Source organism: Pinus tabuliformis, chromosome 5_1, assembly GCF_031772625.1.
Source record: "Pinus tabuliformis cultivar Carrire ecotype Pingquan chromosome 5_1, CPIR1, whole genome shotgun sequence".
NCBI lineage: Eukaryota > Viridiplantae > Streptophyta > Pinopsida > Pinales > Pinaceae > Pinus > Pinus tabuliformis.
In genome coordinates, this window is record NC_142305.1 from 979,042,489 (window position 1) to 979,064,552 (window position 22,064).

At 36.4% G+C, this 22,064-nt stretch overlaps 2 protein-coding genes across 3 annotated transcripts in view; both read left to right on the forward strand.

Moving 5' to 3' along the window:
* Window positions 1-6,942, forward strand: part of LOC149168004 (midasin-like protein) — a 394,853-nt gene extending 387,911 nt beyond the window's left edge. The window contains exons 62-71 of one of the 2 annotated variants that reach the window (XR_016260986.1): window positions 2,894-3,060; window positions 3,152-3,231; window positions 3,363-3,637; window positions 3,737-3,988; window positions 4,072-4,198; window positions 4,409-4,485; window positions 4,593-4,751; window positions 4,854-5,075; window positions 6,364-6,654; window positions 6,796-6,942. Coding sequence is in view for 1 of the 2 variants with exons in the window: in XM_089433292.1 (XP_089289418.1) it covers window positions 2,894-3,060; window positions 3,152-3,231; window positions 3,363-3,637; window positions 3,737-3,988; window positions 4,072-4,198; window positions 4,409-4,485; window positions 4,593-4,751; window positions 4,854-5,075; window positions 6,364-6,504 (1,500 nt within the window). In the remaining variant the exon portion in view is untranslated. Of the gene's footprint in view, window positions 1-2,893; window positions 3,061-3,151; window positions 3,232-3,362; window positions 3,638-3,736; window positions 3,989-4,071; window positions 4,199-4,408; window positions 4,486-4,592; window positions 4,752-4,853; window positions 5,076-6,363; window positions 6,657-6,795 lie in introns of those variants that run through there. The other variant, XM_089433292.1, reaches the window with a different exon arrangement.
* Window positions 6,943-9,119: 2,177 nt separating this feature from the next.
* Window positions 9,120-17,988, forward strand: LOC149168006 (midasin-like). Its single transcript, XM_089433293.1, has 6 exons — window positions 9,120-9,259; window positions 9,375-9,656; window positions 9,781-9,960; window positions 16,837-16,935; window positions 17,044-17,169; window positions 17,820-17,988. The coding sequence occupies exons 1-6, from the start codon at window positions 9,251-9,253 to the stop codon at window positions 17,850-17,852; spliced, it is 729 nt and encodes a 242-aa protein (XP_089289419.1). The 5' UTR covers window positions 9,120-9,250; the 3' UTR covers window positions 17,853-17,988.
* The last annotated feature ends 4,076 nt before the right edge of the window (window positions 17,989-22,064 follow it).

Below are 22,064 nucleotides of genomic sequence, written 5' to 3' on the forward strand. Positions count from 1 at the left end.
CCTGGGTCTGCACCTGGTGCTAGAACATTCTCCCTGGCCATACTACCCTAAAAGGATACAGAATACAGAAGTTCAAGTTGTTGCTTCAAACATTGAAAAATTGATGATAAAAGTAATTCTAGACAATTGGTGGCACATTACTTCTGTTAATTGATTCGCATTGTCAATCTATTTATCCACACCCAGAATATGAAATCAAAGCTCAATCCATTTATCCACACCCAGAATATGAAATCAAAGCTCAAAAGCTGTTGTTTCTCTAATACTAGGCTTAGATAAAGGCTCTAAAAAAGCTCTTTAGAAGAATTGTAGTGTTGCTGAGATGAGTAAAAAATGTTGTATAGAATTCAATGATTATTACCGGAAAAATTGTTATTCAATTCTCTACTTGGTCTAAGAAATGCTGCCAATCCACATTTTATTCTCTATTTGCTGTTGCAACAGTAAATATTAGTATTTATCCCATCTTACAGTCCTCTGCCTAGGGACCAGTTATAAAAATTGTGTACATTAAGTTATTGAAAGAATAGTTGGTATATACTTGGTCAATAATTGCATATCTTGGATTCCATAGTCCTATTGATTTTTGGTCTGCTTAAGCCTTAAACAGCGTTCTTACTTAAAAAAATTTAAATCGCATATATGGTCCACACATTTTTTACCTGTTTTTACTTATTCTGTAAGTTTTGCAACTCCAAGATGTCAGGATTTAGTTTGAAAAGCTAGCATTAGAGAATTATGAATTTAATCAGTTACTACAAGCTACTCTTTTGAGAGTCTTAATTTCTCTGTATTATAATGGTACGTTCATGATTAGTGCTGAAGATTTAATTCTAATGGTTTTGAGAAATTGCTGGATAAAATAATTAATTTTATTCACATTTATTTTTCATCCATGCAAACGCTTGAATAGCATTGAAGAAGCAGCATATTGGCCTCCTGATACATTGTCTAAATGAGGAGTTTTTCCCTTTTTAATATCAACAATTGTAAGAGTCAAATAATTGCAAAATCATTAACATTTAAATATTTGTTTCCACTTGCCCAGAGAGTAAAACTGTGTCAAGACTACAAAATAATCCTTTATAAACAAACCTAAGTTGCACGAAATGGGGAAACATGTACGAGTTTCCAAAATGGGCACGGGTACGAAACATGACCTCCCCAAATTTTTTAAACGGGGAAACTCAATATATATATATATATATATATATATATATATATATATATATATTAGGACATTTAAGAAATATGTGCAATCATAAAGCATATATGATACATTCTAATTTATTACATTATGATTAAATTGTCAATTGTCAATGCATAAAATACATGTCTCTAAATTTACATCACATTTAATCATGAATGATCACATAATGAAAATAGCAATATCAAAAATCAGCCACGAGAAATTTCTAATTTCTTGTCTCATGCTTGATTGAGAGTCTCCTCCTACATAGTCAAATGACCTTAGTGCTCTTGATTAAATACAAGTTCCATACACTAGTACCCTACGTGCTCTTGATTATTGGGAGTCTCCCCTGCATAGAGGGCTTGGTTCTGTTGATTAAATACAAGTTTCATACCCTAGTACATGACAAAATCCAATGGAAACATTGTAATCCCCCCAATCCTGAAATCTTGAAAAACAGATAAGTCTGCTGGATTTTGAGTGAGATCTAAAATTCTACTTTCTCCATATGAAATCCAATGAGGGCGAAACCACTCTCAAACATCCAGAGTCATTTCATGGTAATGTTAAAAATTTAAGTAAAAGAATGAAAATGAATAATAAAGGAGAATGGAGAATGTAAAAGGATGAAAATGAATAATAAAGGAGAATGTCACTTTTACTTTAAGAATTTAACATTACCATGAACTGCATATCAACACTAGGGCCATAGGCTTGAACATTAGGCTGCCCCACTCAGAAAATCCTCTTTTTTATAACTTGAGAGGCATCTAGAAGCATCCAAAAGATATTTTAATCTTCCAATAAAAAATTAGAAGTGAAGACAAAAAAAATACAAGAAGTCAAATTAGAAGAGGAAACTCCACCGTACAGCCTGGAAACGCGTTTCTGGCCATACTGGCCACGTTTCCTCCTCGAGAAACGGGCCAATACGGCAGGAAACGCATTTCCAGGCCATACGGTACGAGTTTTCTCGTTTTCGTTTTGTTTCCAGCCGGAAACAGACCCTTCTCCAACGTTTCCTGCAACTTAGAAACAAACCTTTACTGCATCTTGAGATAAAAGTTATGGATGAGCAACCATTTTGATCCTTTAGGAATCCTTGGCTTTTGTATTTGAATTGCTAGTGTTAATTTTAAGGACAAAAGCATTTATAAGTACAATCCTGTTGGTGAAAACTTAAAATCAGCTGGTTATGCTGGTCAAACGTTACTATTATAGATGCTGGAGATTTAAGGAAAAGGCTAATATTTCATTCTGACATTAATTTCCCACCATTTATGTAATCCATGATACAGTTAGCTAAAAGCGTTTCTCAAATTGAGGCAGATTATTTGACTTCAACTGTAATTGAGTTTAGAAGCTTCTTAGCCAGATTTCACTTGCAGGAAATGCAGCTCATAGTATTCACTGCATGCCATTCCTGCCTAGAGTTGCAATAAAATGTTGAAGCTTGATTATAGTTTAGCTAGGTTTTATTTGTGAGGAAGCACAGCTCACAGTATTCACCGCATGCCTTTCTGGCCCAGAGATGCATTAAAATGTAGAGGTTTGATTATAGGTTGCCTTTGTAGCTTTCTGGTTTTAGTCAAGCTGATCACTCCTAATTAGAGGGCTTGCTTTCTGCTGTTGCAACAAATATGAAAGCAGATTTTGGATTTGCATTTGATTTTGTTAAAATTATTTAATGATTCAATGCAGGATATTTTGCGACAACCTGTTATGGAATTACTCAATCAGGAATTGATGAAAATTGGTACGGCAAATCTTGATTCTCCTGTTTCTAAACAATGGGAGAGTGAGGATGAAATTTCTTTAGAGAAAATTCCAAGTCAGAATAAATACATGGAAAACAGTGCCGCTGAGAGGTTAGTTATGCTTTCATTTTGCATGTACTTGATCTTTTACATGTATCTTTTGGAAGGATTGTTTTACGAAGATCTTATGTTCTGTTTACAGGTCATATTTACACAGCTGGCAACAATACAGTCAAACACAAGTACAATTGATAAGCCATATAGCTTCTGATGTTTATTCAGGTTGGCTAAGGCCATTTTTTCTTGCCTATTTCTCGCTGAGATACAATGATGTGTTATATTACTTTTATATTTCTTCCAGCGGTCAATGAGGTGTCTTTCTGTGTTCATAATGTAATTTTTTTTCCTTGAAGATACAGGTTCAAAGGGAGCATATCAACAGAAAATTGCTATTCTTATAGAGAAAGTAGAAAGCTGTGTAAGTAAGTCCATATTTTCGAAAGCTGCATTGGATATGCGTCAAGAAGGACATAAGTCACTTGAGACGCTTTGGAGGAGTGTACTTCGTCGTGCATATGATCTCCGTAAAAATGATGCTAAGCGTTCGGTTAAGAAGAAAGCTTTCACAGACCTCCTAAAGGCCTTAAAGTCTATTGGTTTATCGCATCACAAATCAACTGTGCCAAAGGTGTTTTTGTTGTGAATATTTTTATGTTCATAAGTTTATTCTAGTTTTGATGAAATGTGCTAAAATTTGTTCTTATGGTTTGAAATCTTTGCTTTTTAGGAGGAACGTGATGCACACAGCTGGTTTCTACAGCCCTGCTTCAACGTGACTCATTTACTTAAGCAAGAATCTCAGTGTGCAACCACTAAAATGGAATCTAGTAAAGATATTGATCTGTTTAGAGGATTGAAATTTAAGGAGAACAATGTGGACTGGAGAATTGCAAATGAATACTATTTCAAAAATATGGCATTGATGCAGCAATTAAGGAAAATCTGTCTTAGTTTCCATAAAGATCTAAGTTTAAGAGAGGTAATGTTAATTTTTATATCATACCTTGGGCAACTCTGTTCTGGCAACAGGAATAGCGATTCTAACTTTGGTATTTTGTGCAGGTCGAAATTTCTATGTCATTTTTGGAACATCTTCTTTTTTTGCAACGTAAACAAAGATGCACTGCATATGGGTTCTCTTTGAAGCTAGAAAAGCTATCTAAGCTCGTTCTGTCCCTGAAAGATTCTGGTATTGGAGTCTTTTCATATGTTTCAATTTGATTTTATGTTTTTCAATAATGATTAATTTATGAAAAAGTGTATTATGTACAGTTTTGCTTACTTCCTATTGCCTTCCATGAATTGAAGATCTTTTGTTATCCACAATGTTTGACTATTTCAAGGTTATCTTGTAGTCATATCTTAATATTTTACATATTGCTTAACTATTTTTACACAGTAAATGCTGGTGCAACAGAGAGCATGGGACTTCCATCCCAGCAGCATGTTATCTATAAGTGGATGTGGCAGCAGAAGGTAGATGTGTTGTAAATGGCCATCTTTTGGTTATCTATTTGGAGCATTACTAATAATAAGTTGCTATTGAATATTGTAACTATACCTATTTTCTTTTTCCTTTGCAGCACCTTGTTGACTGTCTATGCACTGTATCTATGGAAACTTCTTTGCTCTTGAAAATGGTAGGAAGAATCCATAATTGCCCTCTTACAAGTCTTGGTGGGGAGGTGAACAAATTACAAGTCTTCATTGATAAATTTATCCCTTCTTTGAACAATTCCAAGGTATGCGCATTGCAAAGTGTTGTTGCGACATTGTCATTTTGTTTAAGGTTTTAAATTTAAATTTATTATTGGTTCGTACTGATAGACATACGTGCTTGGCAGGATTCTTTAAATAAGTTTCTTCTTGGAGGTCAGTTGATCACTGTTGACTTCCACAAAGAATTATGCACATTTATCATTTCAAAACAAATGGAGGAAGTAGTGTATCAAACCTTTTTGGTTATAAAGGAAATGCAAGCAGATTTTTCAGCATTAGTTGAAGAGGGCACTGGAGAAGATAGTGTAATGCCCACCTTGAGTCAGATGTTAGACCTCCTTTCTCAGGTGATGTTCAACAAGTGATATTTTGTGCTTACTGCAAGAAATGTTTTATTTTCCAATTCAAATAAGCTGGAAACCTTCTTGCAAGGAAGAAAATGAGCAATTTGGTATGGACCATGTTGTATAAAAGATGTCAAATATTCCATTTAGAGGATTGCATGTTCCTATGACAATTAGAAATGTACTTTTCTTTTGGTTTCTGTTTCATATTTTCAATCTTAGTGGTCATGTGGTTTGGAATTGAAATTTGAAAACGTCATGATCTCCATTCTGTTGTATAACTTCTAGTCATTTTTGTCTATTTTATTTGTAGAATGTAGTTACTCTTGGATGGGTGGGATTAGAAAACATTGTAAAAATAGAATTAAGTCCCTTTCTATGACATAGCAACAATTAAATCACATACAGTTTTGTCCAACTAGGGATTAATAAGTATCCCAACAAATGGAGCTGGGAGCCGAAGGTTTCCAGTCAAAATACACATCTGAATAGCATGCCATCCGCCAGTTTCTAATATTTTGATCCTTGTATGAAAGTCTGGTATGCAAATCATATTTAATTTGCTCTTTTATTGGTAGTTATAATAATGCATTTAACCTGTGACTTGTTCTGATCTTCTGTTCTGTTGGTAACTGTTATGGTTTTTAACATTTATTTTGCCTCAATATGTGAAGCCACCTGTGTTTCTTTTGAAAATGTAAGCAAAACACAGAAGCAAATATGAAGTATACTTATTTTGGCTAATAGATCTAAGGTATGGCTGGTGGATATTTCCTTTCAATCCACTTTTAAGATTCAAAGAGGGGTAAAAGTCATCCTCCTGAAAATCAGGGTGAAGTAAGCTTATTGTAACAGTTCACTACTTTTCCCTTTCTTCATACATAGTTTATTATGTGTACATCAACTAATATTTGCCTTATTGATGAGATTTCCCTATATTGATGTGTATGAGATTCAGACTGTTGTGTGGATATATTGTAAAGTGTTTAATGTTTTTCCTTTTCTCAGATCTAGCAGCAAGCTATGTCCCTGCAAAAGTGTAGAATATTGTAGGAATCTAATATTATTTTCAAATTTCATTAACGATTATTAAAAAAATACTATAATATGCATCTTGAATATTTGAACTCTAACATCTCATTTGTAAGTTCACTGGTTACTAGTCATCCTACTGCACTTTTAAATGTTTGAGTGGAATGTTATTGTGCAATGGTATGCTGCTTTGTCTTTTTCTTTGTATATAAAGCTTTCTGGCAGTGATATTGCTTGACATGGGAAATTATTTTTTCAGGGAGTTCAAATGTCTAATGAATTCATCTCAGAGAAGAATACACAAGGTGTCTTATCCAGCGTCGAAGAACTGACTACTTCATTTATGGAATGTCATGACAAAACTATTTCAGAGATTCTTAAATTCACTGATAAAGCATGACACTGTTTTGTGCCATCACGTTCTTTGGACGAGCACACCATGCATCCTGGAGGAACCTTGCAGACATGGGAATCCATATTTAATGAACAAATGACAAGCTTTCGCTTAGATGATTTATATGATGCACTTATGAAAACAATAGCTGCTTCTGTACGATATTCCTACTCATGCTAATATGATGATATATCTGCTTCCTGTTATCAAAGTGTTCCAGTGTCTTGCCCTTTTATATCTGGTCCATTCAGTTTATATTTAATGACTTGCTTTTTCTTTATGGGTTTTGTCTATTAGGTTAAGCTCTTCAACTGTGGAGCACAAAAAAGTGAGCCTTGTCTCTCTGCAAGAAATATGCTTGGATGTCTTCACATATTTGTGGATATAGTCTTAAATGCTGGAAACAGAGTCTTGTCTGATTATCTGGATATGCATAAGACAGTAAGTTTTGTTTGCTTGTCTTGTTATTGGCTCTGTACACTTGGTTGATTTTATTAACCAAGTGTTTTGGTTATAACCTGTTATTCTTAAGTGAATCATATTTATCTGTTGATACTAGTTTTAATCTGTTCCCTAAATTTCATATATGAAGTCTCTATTGTTTCTATTGATGCAGGTAGCAAAAATGGATTATATTCTTTCAAACGTCTTTGCAGCATTCTATGTAGATGGATTCTTTGTAGCCAAAGAAGAGCTTGAGGAAGAGGGAAATAATCTTAGGTTTGAAGATGCAAGTGGAACAGGTATGGGTGAAGGTGAAGGTGTGAAGGATGTTAGTGATCAGATAGAAGATGAAGATCAACTACTTGGGGATTCTGAAAAGGTGAACCTTTTATGGTTTAGCTTGCTTCATGCTTCTCTGAGATTACCAATTGCATTTCTGTGGATCTTTCTAAGTTTTTGTACTTGACAATTTCTTATTTCAGCCAAATGAAGAGCACACTGCATCCCAAAAACTCTCAACTGATCCTGATAAAGGCATAGAGATGGAACAGGATTTTAATACAAGTGATATGTTTAGTGTCAGTGAGGATTCAGGTGATGAGAGTGGGGATGATGATAAAGAGGAAAATATTGAGTCAGCCATGGGGAAGACAGGCGAGGATGAAGATGTGGTTGATGAACAGCTGTGGAACAAAGATCAGGATTGTAAACCAGAAAATCCAAAAGAAAAATATGAAACTGGGGCTTCTGTCCAGGATACCATGTCAGACTCAATGGAGCTCAGAGCGAAGCAGGATGCAAGCAATGATGAAGCAGGGGCACAAGATAAAAATTATGAAAGTCATGACACAACTCCAGAGGATTCAGGAGTTGGTGATGATGAAAATGACATCCCTGAGGATCTGACCATGAATAAAGAGGATGCTTATACTGATCCTACAGGGATGCAACCTCATGCAGAGGAAGAATTTCTTTCTGAAGATATGGAAGTGGAAGAACCTACAAATTCAGAAATAGATGAGGAAGAGCAACCTGGCTCCAATCTGGATGATAAGACTACTGAGAATACTGTCAAAGAAGACAAGGATCATTCAGTTTTAGAAGATTTTGATATGGATGCTGGCGAGCAAGGTGGTGACTCTGGTGGAGAGTTGAAACAAGAGGAACCTATTGAAATTAATGAAATCAATGAAGATCCATGTGGAGGAGATCACGAATCTGATGATATTGCCTCTCAAGTGGATGCTAATCATACACTACCAGATTCTCAATATACTCCAAATTCAGATAAAAGCAATGAAAATCTAAATCCAGTGAACCAGGCCTTAGCAGATGGTGTTATTTCAGATCTGCAGAATGATATTATCCTTGGAGATAATCATAAAGAGGGGCGTGATTTTATGAAAGGTGCATTTAGTGAAAGTATTTCTGAGCCACCGACAGTCCCTTATGATGGCATGAAAACGAACCCTAGTTCTGATCCTAAGTTGTCCTCTTCATCTGCTAAAGAAGAATTGCAATCATTAGAAAGAATGAATGCAAATCCTTTGCGCAGTATTGGTGATGCATTGAAGGAATGGAAAGAGAGAGTAAAAATATCAGATATCAAATCTCAAGATCATAATACAAGTGAAATTTCCAGCAAAATAGAGGAACTGGAAATCGATGGGGGAGATGAATTCCAATTTGTGTCAGAAGGGCAAAAGAGTAATTCCCAAGCATTAGGTGCTGCTACTGCTGATCAACTTGATGATAACAAAAATGTGAACAAATCAATTACAGTGGAAGATGATCTTATTGAGAAAGAGGCTGCACCCCCTGTAAATGAGATTGAAGATATTGTAGATGTAGAAGACAATGGTGTGTTACAGCAAAATGTTAAAAATACTAGTGTGAATATGAAAATTGAGAAACAAGTGCAGAATAAATTTGTTGATAATGTTCCGTCTTGCTCACAAATTGGGGAGAATGAGATGGATATTGAGTGTGAAAACCAAGACAGAGGTCAGTCAGAGAGTTTTGTGTCAATTGAAAGACAGGATCAAGGTACAGCTAGACAACCAAATAGTCAATTTGCAACAAGTGACCAAGCTTGGACTGAAGAAGATGTAAAAAATTTGAGGAGGGATATTGAGATGATATTTAAGGAATTTCACACCAGTCATGAAAATGCTGCTATAGTTTGGGCAAAATACGAGCAGCTTACTACAAGACTTTCCCAAGACCTGGCAGAGCAGTTGAGATTAATCATGGAGCCAACCTTAGCAAGTAAGCTTGAAGGGGATTACCAAACAGGGAAGCGATAAATATGAAAAAGGTAAAGGTTTCTTTCTCAATTAGTCATTCTGTTCATGAAATAAGATATGTTTTTAAAGTAAATTCCGTGTTGTACTTCAAATGGATTTGGACATTTAGTTATGTTACAATTTCAGGTTATTCCTTACATTGCAAGCCAGTTTCAAAAGGATAAGATCTGGCTTCGGCGCACAAAGCCCAACAAGCGACAATACCAGATTGTTTTGGCAATAGATGATTCAAGAAGTATGTCTGAAAGTCGTTGTGGGCACATGGCTATAGAAGCTCTCATTACGATATGCAGGGCAATGTCACAATTGGAAGTGGGACAGTTGGCAGTTGCAAGTTTTGGAGAGAAAGGTAATGTCCATATGCTGCATGACTTCGATCAGCCTTTCTCCAGTGAAGTGGCCCTCCAGGTGAACATTATATTGATTATTTCTTGTTAATAATTACTAGAAGGAGCTTTCCTTCCTTTTGGCCACTGACAATATTGAGGGATTACTAACTGACTTAGCACTGATTTGGTTACCACAATTGTAGATTATTTCAAAATTTTCCTTCAAGCAAGATAATACTATAGCAGATGAACCTGTTGTTGACCTCCTCAAATACTTGACCAATTTGTTGGATCACGTTGCAATGAGATCACGTGCACCTTCTGGTCGAACCGACATTCAACAACTTGTTTTAATTATTGCAGATGGCCGTTTCCATGAAAAGGTATGGTTGGCACAATCTTAGTACCATATAGATAAGATTATACCTTTAAGCTCAAGATATTAGTTCTGCAATCATTAGAAAGGTTAATCTTGGTTATTATTTATGTTTGTGCTTAATATCAATCAATCTTGTGTTAAAATTTACTCCCCACCCTTATAATTTTCTATTGTTCTCTACTGTCAAGTAGCATTGTTGCATGTGCAGTAACTTCCTTTAGGCAATCAATATTCTTGTCATACAAGGAATTTTTTATTTTTCTTTCTTTATATTTTACTTTTTTTTTTGTTTCAAGCCATATAGGCCTTTTTTTAATGAATGTGATCTTCTCCCAGAGTGCCTCATTTTTAGTTGCAATAGAGATAATATATGGAACTTTTTAATTTTTATAAAGTCATATACTGCATTACCTTTGCCTATGTGGTGAATTTCCTGTTGATTTGGGGTAGCATCGGATGTGCTCTAGCCACGAAATTTGGTGGAGCGGTTGGGGCACATGAGATCTCCAATACCCAGAAAGTGTTTGGGCCTAAGTTGCATAAAATGCCGAAATGTTTCGTAGTTTCCAATATGGGTACGTTTTGAAACGTCACCTCCCAAAAATGGAAACATTGGCTGAATCACCATATATGTTTATATATATAAAATGAAATTTATAAATAAGTGAATAACACATTATCTTGCAAGAAAAAAGGTAATAAGACCCATCGATGACAATTTACAAGGAAAACCAAGTCTATATTAACTTTCATAGATGATTACATAATGGTCGAGTTTCGGTCAATTTTCGGCCGATTTCGGGTACGGGTACGTCCCGAAACGTCATATTCCTAGAAGTTTCGTGCAACATAGGTTTGGGCAGTTTCTAAACAATTCAGGAGATATTAAAATAATTAATATTTTTAATGGAGTCCCTAAGTATAAACTTAGGGAAAAGTAAAATATTAATGTGTATTAATATGAAACTGTGTTAGAATGGTCCAAAAGACATGGATCAAGCCAGATCTAATCTTAGCCATTGATTAGGGACTTAATCTCAGCCGTTGATTTGTCAATGAGAAAAGTATAAGAGGAGGCTTGAGGGTCACTTGGAGAACACACTGAGGGAGACTAGTCTGTTCGATTTCTCGAGCAGGGTTAGTTGAGAAAGTGAACCAGTGGTCTGGAGAGGAATCAAGAGGCAGCAAGTACGAAACAAAGAGACGGGAGATCAGTGCAGAGATAGAAGAGGCAGACGCAGGGGCCAGAGGAAGCCACACAGAGGCAATAGAGACTGCGCAGAGCCAACAAGGCCCACGTCATCCACGCAGAGGGTGCAGGGGTGACACAAAAGGCCAGAGAGGCTGCGCAAAGCCTCAATAGGCTAATGCAGAGGGTTTCAGGCTGACGCAGAGGTCAATAGGGCCTATGCCGGGTTCAGTAGAAGTGTTGGAGAATTTGTCTATCTGTGGATAAGCCAGTTTGGCACCCTGTTGTACTAGAAAATTGCTGAATAATAAAATCCTCCCTTGCTGCACTGGTTTTCCCACATTGGGTTTTTCCGAAATTAGTCCAATAATTCTTGTGCAATATGTTGTTTCTGTATTACGGTGTGATATCTGCAGCAATATTTATTTTAATATTTGTTGAAGTAATTTCATGAATAACTTATGGTGAAGTAAGTAGGAAAAGTAAATCAGTTGTTGCAGTGATAGAATTTTCACATGGTATCATAGCAAGTATCAGAGACAGAAAGGGAAAATCAGTTATGGGTCGATACTACGATGTAGAGGCATCTACCTCAAGGGACTCACATAGATTTTCAGAAGATTGCACAAGAGAAAGAGATTTTGATTTCTCTATGTTGGCTTCCAGGTTGGAAGAAAAAGTGGCGTGCATGACTAGTGCTGCATCATCAGAAGTATGGTATATAGACAGTGGAGTCTCGTGGCATATGACGGGAATCAGGGAGTGTTTCTCAAAATATCGAGAAGAGAAGATGAACTTTCAGATCACCATGGGGAACAAGGCAAAGTGTACTCCAGTAGGAAAGGGTACCATAGTTTTTCAGACAGAATCAGGAGAGCAGTTTCGTGCCACAAATGTGTTGCATGTACCAGGATTGGGGATGAACTTACTTTCCGTGTCACAACTACAAGGCAAGGGTTGTGACATCTACTTCATCAAGGAAAAGGTATACGTCAAACATCTGAGCTAGAAAAAGAAAGTGCAGATCGGGATCAAAAGTAATCGGTTGTATAGATTACAAGTAGAATCTCCAATGGCATTAATAGGCTGTGATGGGGACAAGGACTTGAACTAACTATGGCACAGAAGGATGGGTCACTTGCACCATGGAGCTCTGATAATTCTCAGGAACACTGTAACAGGAGCTTTGGATCTGAGTACGAAACGAGATGATGTTTGCAGGGGATGCGCTCTAGGGAAGTATGCCAAGGTGACATTTCCTAGAAGCAAACACAGGGCCAAGAGTGTACTAGGATTGATACACTCAGATATCTGTTGACCTATGTCTGTCAAAGCTCTTAGCGGTGCTGAGTATTTCCTTACCTTCATTAATGACCACTAGAGGAAAACTTGGATCTATTTTCTGAAAACCAAGGATGAGGTTTTTGGTCAATTCAAGGAGTTCAAGGCTCTAGTGGAGGAGAATCTGACTGGTAAGAAAATAAAAGTCTTGTTCTCAGATAATGGTGGAGAGTATGTCGATAAAGACTTCACTGATTATTGCGCTAAGGAGGGTATCAAAAGAGAGTGGACAACTCCCTACAATCCGGAGCAAAATGGGGTGGCAGAAAGGAAAAACAAAGCCATTGTAGAAGTAGTTAGGGCCATGCTATATGATCAAGATATGTAAAAATTCTTGTGGGCGAAAGCATACCACACAACTATCTACGTTCAGAACAGGACTCCTCATGGAGCATTGGGCAAGATTACTCCAGAGAAAGTCTTCATTGGGAAGACGCTTGAAGTCAGTCGTTTCAGGATATTTGGGAGTTTAGCATATTGCCGCGTACCCGAAGAAAAGAGGAAGAAGTTGGATCAGACTGCAGAAAAGGGGTATTTGGTGGGATATAGCGAGAATGCTAAGGCATACAGAATTTATCTTCCAGGGAACAGGAAGGTAGCAGTACGACGAGATGTAAAGTTCATGGAGGACAACGCTTTCAGAAGATCTCGCGAAATGCCTTTCAAGGTGCAGTGGAAAGAGGATCCGTTGGTCATGCCTCTTCAACCAATGGAAGTGAAGAATCCTTCCTCAGGTGAGGAAGATTCTCAGGATGAGGAGGAGGAGCAAACAAAGGCACCTGCTGGCAGAGGAAGAACTAGCAGAGAACTTCGTCAGATTTTGCGTGATGCAGAGAACTTCATCGGTGAGCCAAGGAACAGTGGGAGGGAGAGAAAACAGTCAGATAGGTATCAGGCGTTAGTAGCTCAGGATGGGGAGCCTGCCAGTTTCAAGGAGGCAATTCAACATTAGGTCTGGCTAGATGCAATGGTGGAGTATAACTCCATAATGGTGAACAATGTCTGGGAGGTGGTGTCAAGACCTCATGACAGATCTGTGGTAGGTTAAAGATGGATCTACAAGATCAAATATGCTGCGGACGACAGTGTTCAGAAATACAAGCCCAGGTTTGTGGCTAAGGGGTATGCTCAAAAGGAAGGGATTACTATGAGGAAACCTTCGCCTCGATAACCAGGTATACATCTATTACGACCGTGATATTTCTTGCAGCCCATATGGGATGGGAGATCCATCAAATGGATGTCAAGACGACATTTCTGAACAGGGTAATAGAAGAAGAGGTATACATTGAACAACCAGAGGGCTTTGAAACTCATGAGAAGAAGTCTTATGTATGCAGACTGAAGAAAACCTTGTATGGGCTAAAGCAAGCATCGAGAGCATGGTATGGTTGAATAGATGGCTACTTGCAGAAGATGGGGTTTGTCAAGAGTGACGCGGATCTAAATCTCTACTATCTGGTCATAGAGAACAAGCCACTTATCTTAGTATTATATGTGGATGATCTCTTGTTGACAAGATCATCCAAACTCATTGAGGACTGCAAGAAGAATCTAGCCACATAGTTCAATATCAAGGATCTGGGACGAATGCACTACTTCCTAGGGTTGAAAGTTTGGCAGCAGAAAGGAGATATCTTCCTTAGGCAAGGGAGGTATGCTACAGAGATCCTGAAAAGGTTCGGAATGGGAGACTGTAGACGTATGGCTATGCTAATGATCACCAACTGGAAGAAGATTGATGCATTAGAAGACAAGGATGTCGATCCCACCCTATATCGACAGCTCATAGGGTCCCTGATGTATCTGGTCAATACTAGGCCAGATATTTGCTACGCTGTCAACACCCTCAGTCAGTTCATGGTGGAACCAAAGAGGGCACACTAGGCAGCAGCCAAACACGTTCTCAAGTATTTAAAGGGAATAGTTGATTATGGGCTCTTATACACCAAGGGGAAGGATATCAGGTTGTGTGGATTTACTGATGCAGATTGGGTAGGAAGTTCAGTGGATCTGAAAAGTACCTCTGGGTACTATTTCAACATTGGATCAGGAATGACCTCTTGGTGCAGTAGGAAACAGAAGTCCGTGGCTCTGAGCTCATCTGAGGCAGAATATATGGCGGCAAGCACAACTTCGTGTGAGGTCATATGGCTTAGAAAACTACTGGTGAACCTATTCAGAAGAAACATGGAGGCGAACAGGATCATGTGTGATAGTCAGAGTTGTATCAAACTCTCCGAGAATCCAGTATTTCATGATAGGTCAAAGCATATTGATATCCGGTGTCACTTTGTCAGAGACTATGTCCAACGGGGAGCTGTACAGTTGAGCTACACTCCTACAGGAGAACAAGTGGTAGATATCCTCACCAAGGCCCTTGGAAAGTCAAAATTTGACTACTTTAGGGAAAAGATGGGGATGGTAAAGAACCCCTTTCAGAAGTAGTGTGTTAGCAACACGAATGAAGAGGGAGTTGCAGTGCAGATGCAGTGTTGGGAGAAAGGACCAGCAACAACACATATGCAAAGGGAGTTGCAGTGTGGATGCAGTGTTGGGAGAAAGGACCAGCAACAACACGGATGCAGAGGGAGTTGTCATACAGATGCAGCAATGGCAGTAGCAGAGTCATAGGCAGCAATATAGGATGCGACAATGTAGAGGATGTTGGGCAGGGAGGCTTAACATCAACACAGGGACTGATGCTGGATGATCAGGGTGATACTCAGTGAGGAGTATTACTAGAGCATAATCCTCGCTAAGAGGGAGTGTTGATTTGGTGTAGCATCAGATGTGCTCTAGCCACGGAATTTGATGGAGAGGTTGGGGCACATGAGATCTCCAATACCCAGAAAGGGTTTGGGCAGATTCTAAACAATTCAACAGATATTAAAATAATTAATATTTTTAATGGAGTCTCCAAGTCTAAACTTAGGGAAAATAAAATATTAATGTGTATTAATATGTAACTGTGTTAGAATGGTCCAAAAGACATGGATCAAGCAGCAACATGGATGCAGAGGGAGTTGTCATACAGATGCAGCAATGGCAGTAGCAGAGTCAAGGGCAACGATATAGGATGCAACAGTGCAGAGGATGTTGGGCAGGGAGGGACTGATGCCGGATGATCAGGGTGATACTCAGTGAGGAGTATTACTAAAGCACAATCCTCGCTAAGAGGGAGTGTTGATTTGGGGTAGCATCGGATGTGCTCTAGCCACGAAATTTGGTGGAGAGGTTGGGGCACATAAGATCTCCAATACCAGAAAGGGTTTGGGCAGATTCTAAACAGTTCAGGAGATATTAAAATAATTAATATTTTTAATGGAGTCCCTAAGTCTAAACTTAGGGAAAATAAAATATTAATGTGTATTAATATGAAACTGTGTTAGAATGGTCCAAAAGACATGGATCAATCCAGATCTAATCTTAGTCGTTGATTAGGGACTTAATCTCGGTCGTTGATTTGTCAATGAGAAAAGTATAAGAGGAGGCTTGAGAGTCACTTGGAGAACACACTGAGGGAGACCAGTCAGTTCAATTTTTGGAACGGGGTTAGCTGAGAAATTGAACTAGTGGTCTAGAACGCAGTCAGGAGGTAGCAAGTACGGGACAGAGAGACGGGAGATCAGCGTAGAGGTAGAAGAGACAGACGCAGGGGCCAGAGGAAGCCACACAGAGGCAACAGACATTGTGTAGAGCCAGCAAGGCTTGCATCATCCACACAAAGGCTGCAGGAGTGATGCAGAAGGCCAGAGAGGCTGCGCAAAGCCTCTGTAGGTTGACGCAAAGGGTTTCAAGCTAACGTAGAGGTTAGTAGGGCCTATGCCGGGTTCAATAGAAGTGCTGGAGAATTTGTCTATATGTGGGTAAGCCAGTTTGGCGCCCTGTTGTACTAGAAAATTGCTGAATAATAAAATCCTCCCTTGCTGCACCGCTTTTTCCACATTGGGTTTTTCCGAGGACATTAGTCCAAAATAACTGTGTCAATGTGTTGATTCTTGTGCATATGTTTGTTTCTTTATTACAGTGTGATATCTGCAGCAGTATTTATTTTAATGTTTGTTGAAGTAATTTCATGAATAACTTATGGTGAAATAAGTAGGAAAAGTAAATCAGTTGCTGCAGTGATAGAATTTTCACATTTCCTTGTGAAACTATGAATGGATCTGGACTTCACTTCCCAATTAACAGATTAGTTCTTGATACCCTTCCAATTTGCTTTTCCTGTGAAAACACCATGAGAAAGAATCTAGTTTGACCTTAATATGAGATATAAAAAATGGCTGTTCAGTATGATATGTTTCTCAGAATTAAGAGTACTGACTTTTCTTAGTGTTAACAATACAGGAGAATTTGAAGCGCTGTGTAAGGGATGCTTTGAGCAGGAAGCAACTGTTGGCATTTATTGTCTTGGATAGTCCAGAGGAATCAATAATGGATGTGCAAGTAATGCTTCACTTTGTTGCAATTAGATTATAGTACTTATATCATTGCGCTCTTTTGGAATTTAATGCCCAGGAAAGCATCTGATTTTGTGCGGCTTGATTTTTGCAGTCTGTATCATTTACTGATGGAATGCCTAAGTTCTCCAAGTATTTGGATTCATTTCCTTTCCCATACTACATTATTTTGAAGGATATTGAGTCTTTACCAAGGACACTGGCAGACTTGTTAAGACAGGTATCTAAATGAAATCTCCTCCTCTCTAGTCCATTTTTTTGTAGCTTGTAAAAACCTTATTGGGTATTTTGTTGATTGAATTAAATGCTTATAACACTGGAAGATGATTTTTTGAAAAACGTATAGTGGACATATCTGGGTTTTGGGATGTTCATTTTCCCTCCTATTGGAACGTATTATGATTGAAAGAGTATGAGATGCCACAATCATATATAGTATATAGTATATATGAGAAGCGGTTGTATATCGTATATATCTAATTTATATCTGTCATCTTTTCTTTTGATTCTACTATCCAAGTTACCATTCTAGTTTATGTGCAGCTCAGTCGTGCTATTTTGATGAATACTGCTTGTCAATTAAATAATAAATTCATAGTAGCCAGACTTTGGTTGGTAGTAAATTGGAGTATGAATAACTCCTGTGTCTTTAATACAATTCCTTTCTAAATGAGGGCAGCGGATGAATTTATCTTATATTACTTTCTGATGTGCAAGGTCCTGAAAACAATAGTCGTTTTTTCAGCGCAGGATTTACCTATCGTTAGTATTTAGTAATAATTCAGTGCAATGACTGGTTAGGTGATCTAACTATTCAGAACTGTTTCAATCTGTTGGATGAGAAGACTCATGTCAATGCATGTTTTGCAGTGGTTCGAGTTAACACAGCTGAAAAACGTTTAAGAAGACCGAAGGAAAGAAATATTTGATCTTTCCACCTTGTTACAAGCATAATATTCAGCTGGTTCGAGTTAGCACAGCTGGAAAACATCTAAGATGATTGAAAGAAAAATATTTCATCTTTCCACCCTGTTATAAACGTCAATTTCCATCAGATATATGTCATCCATACTCGATGATTATGCTACGTATAATCTGGTCATACAGGCTACCTATCAGTATGACCTTCCAGATTTTTGGGTTGAAGAAACATCAGAAAATTTTGGGCACCATAAAGAAACAAATATTTATCCCCAGTTCCTTAGAACAACAGAGGAAAGTGGTTCTTGAGTTGTAGGTAAGATTTGTTTCATTTAACAAAAAAAAATGTAAAACATTTTAGAAGACTAGGCTGGACAGAAGCAAGAACTGGAAGGATGAATGGAGGCAATGTTGTTGTTGGCCTTTTGTGCCAGTTCATGTTAAAATTGGAAACATTTATTGTATCAATTGATGTTGGAAACTTATGAGAACCTTTTGACATTCAACAAGACTATGTTAGTTGCACTAGGTTGGAAACACATTTCCTTACTAGAATATTGTTGGATGTAGTTGCTTTAGGCAGTTTAACATGTTGCTCGATGTTGAAAGAATGTTAGTGAACAACACTTGATTCATTTTGGATGTTTTTGATGGAACAACTAATATTCCGATTTGGCCTCTTCTATTGATAGGTTCTTCCACTTGATGAGGTACTCAATGATTGCTCAATCTCACAGTTGCTTAATCCATGTTTCAAACAACAATATATGGTAAAATGGTTTAAATTGAGGTCTTTTGTTGATTACCTTCTTTAAACAAGAAATGTGGAAGGCTTGATGTATATGTGAAGATGCAGGCAACTCCAATTTGTAAGGCATACTTCCAATTCTCTGCAAAACCTTGAAGGACATTTGTTTGTATTGCAATAGCTTCAAAAATACCAATCCCTAACTTCAAATTCCTTTTTGTGTGATGTTGATTTACTTCTTGTTTCATCCTATTTTGTGATATAGCAAAGTTGTCTTTGAAGAACCTCTTATTGGTGTCGTATGTGGTCATCCATTACTTGAACCTTTTCTGTCCCTCTTGATGGTGACATGATGGATGGAGGATGATAACCATAAAATATGATAAATTGAGTTTTTTTTTATGAAGAATGGAAAGGCGTGTTGTACCACCATTTTGCCAAAAGCAACCATTTGACCCATTGCCTATTATTATATGCCAAGGAATACAGATATCCTTCTAGGCATTAATTCACAATGGAAGTTTTCCCCTGGGATTGAGGATGGTAAGAGAATCTACGAGTCAACTGATTAGCCAAACAAAAAAAAAACAATTCATCCAAAAACTTTTAGTGAAATTGGATCTCTTTGCTTACAATAATATTAGGGATTGCATATAACTTTTTCATTGTTTCCATGAATGTTGTAGCTTTTGTATATGTTTCAAAATGATGAGAAAGTGAGTGGAAATGGGCATTCTTTGTGAGAATTCACCACTACCATGATGACATTCTTCCTTTGTACTTTGGTAGACTTGTAACAAAATCAATTATTGATTGGAACCTTTTCCTATTGTTGACTTGGTATGGCTAATGGTTGTAGAGGACATGGGGTCTAAATTCTCTCTCTTATTCTATTAGTAAGCCAAACTTTTAGTCACAAACTTTTGAAAGTTAGATTACCAAAAAAAATTCTACCTATCTTATGTTAAGTTGTTAGGAATCATGAATGTTCTCATATAGGAGATGTGTAATTCCAAAATGATCTTTTGTTTGAGTTGAGAATTTTTATATAAATATAGGCGATCTTGATACAATAGTGAATCGTTTTTCTAGACAAATTTATCTCACGCACTCTAACTCCTCTTCTAGTCGTTGAATGATCTTGCATAATTGTCATTCTTGCTTCTGTTTTATCCTTATTTCTTCCATCTAATCATGTTTCTGTTTTATCCTTATTTCTTCCATCTAATCAAATTGTAGAGCTGAAATAACACAAAATAAGTCATGTACCAAAACATTTTTTTGGGGTTAAATAATCCAAAGTCATAACTTATCGTCCATTTTGCAACCCATTTTTTTTTACTTTTTATAAAATAATAATTGTTTGAAGAAGTATTTTAGAGTATCATCTTGAAGTCTCATCTTATTAGGTAAGGACGATATTCTTATTTGCATGTCCTACCAACATAGATCCATCTTAAGTATGGATATAACATAATCTGAGAGGGATCAAATTTCTTCACGTGCAAACTTCTTTAGAGTAAAATACAATGTGTTATTTTTAATTGTTGAAATTGTATATTTGAATTCTAAATGGAGTATAAATAGGACCAAATAAACATGTTAACCATAAAAGTTTAATTTTGTCATGATGTATACATCAATTTTTTAAATTGATATATATGTATAGGCATTTGACATTAAAATATTTGACATAACATGTACATCCAGACATTTATGACACAAATTAAAATGGTTTTTTTACTATTAACATATTTTTAAGTATAAATCAATATTAATTCGCATTAAAATATTTTATAACATATTCCTTTTTTTATTATAGCCGACATTATTTTTCAATTTAGAACATAATTTTTAACTTTTATTTTCATTTTAAAGGGGACGGATGGATGGACAGACAGTTACACATCCTTCTCATACTGGATTGTACAATGAGCCTTTCGGCGCAATGACTACCATTTTCTTTTCATAAGCCTTTTGGCCCAATGACTACCATTTTCTTTTCATAAATGGACTTAAATAAAGTATTTCCTTTAATTTGGTTGTTTTCGAAGGCAAGGGGCCTTCCATCTTGCTTTATAATTGCATCAATGCCATGCTTTGAAGCATGACAATCCAAAATAAAGATTTTTGCGAAATTAGATGTGGTCAAGTCATGAGTTGCCCACATAAACTGCTTAAGTGTTTCAAAATCTTTGGTTGCTTTTTGAGTTGAAGAAAATGTCTCTTTTTCTTTCAATAACTTTATTAGAGGTAGTATTATTTCACAATGATTCTCGACAAATTTGTGGTAATTTCCCATCAATTCAAAAATCTTTCTAAGCTTTTTGGAATTGGCTATTCCATCATAGCATTAATTTTGTTAAGATCCACTTTAATTCCCTCATGAGATACAATATGAATTGAATATTTCACTTTTTGAACCCTAAAGGCATACTTAGAAAGTTGTGCATGTAGTTGTTGCTATGTTCTTTTGAAGATGTGTTGTAAATTAGTGTATCATTAAAAATAATAGTGCAAGTTTTATAATGAAGGGTTTGAAATTTTTTAATCTAGATTTGAAATGAGGTAAGTGCATTATTAAGTCCAAACGACATCACCAAAAACTCATAATGGCCATCATGTGTTCTAAAGGTAGTTTTGAAGATGTCTTCTGGTCTCTTTTTGATTGATGATATTCAAAACAAAGTTATGAGTTGGTAAAGAAAATTGCCCCTACAATTCATCAATGACAAGAATATGAAACTTATCTTTAATGGTCATCTTCCTGAGTGATCTATAATATGGTGTTGACGGTGTTGGAAATCCATCAACCATTCACATATGAATTATTACCTCAAAATGGGTACTATAGCAAAAAAAAAAACATGAAAAAACACCCTAAAAACGAAAAGTGTTGATGTTGGAATAACTTCTTCTTCTTCTTATTTTTTTTTTTTAATCGGGGTAAAATTTCAACAATTTTTAAAAATGGAAGTGAAAATGAAAAGTGTTGATGCTGGAATAACGTTTGGTCCGTCTTTTTCTTCTTCTATGTTGGGGGTAAATTGTCAACATCTTTAAATAATGATGTTAAAGATAAAATATTATGACTCTGAAAAACCTTAAAATTCCAACGACAGACATGACATTAAAGATAAAATATCAAGTCTTGAAATTCCAACAATTTGTAGGCATGGTATTAAAAATAAATTATCACGTCTTTGAAAAGCTTTAAATTTGAAGGATGACATCAAAGATAAAATATCACGTTTATGAAAATCTTTAAAATTTCAACAATTTTCATAATGTTAATATTATTTTAAAAAATTATTACAATTTAATTTATATTACTTTATTTATATTAATAACAATTTATTAAATATAATGTTTCTGATAGTCACTGCATTAAACATTTGTTTTTTTTAGATTTGTGTCAATATTTTATTTTTAAATAATTTTGAAAT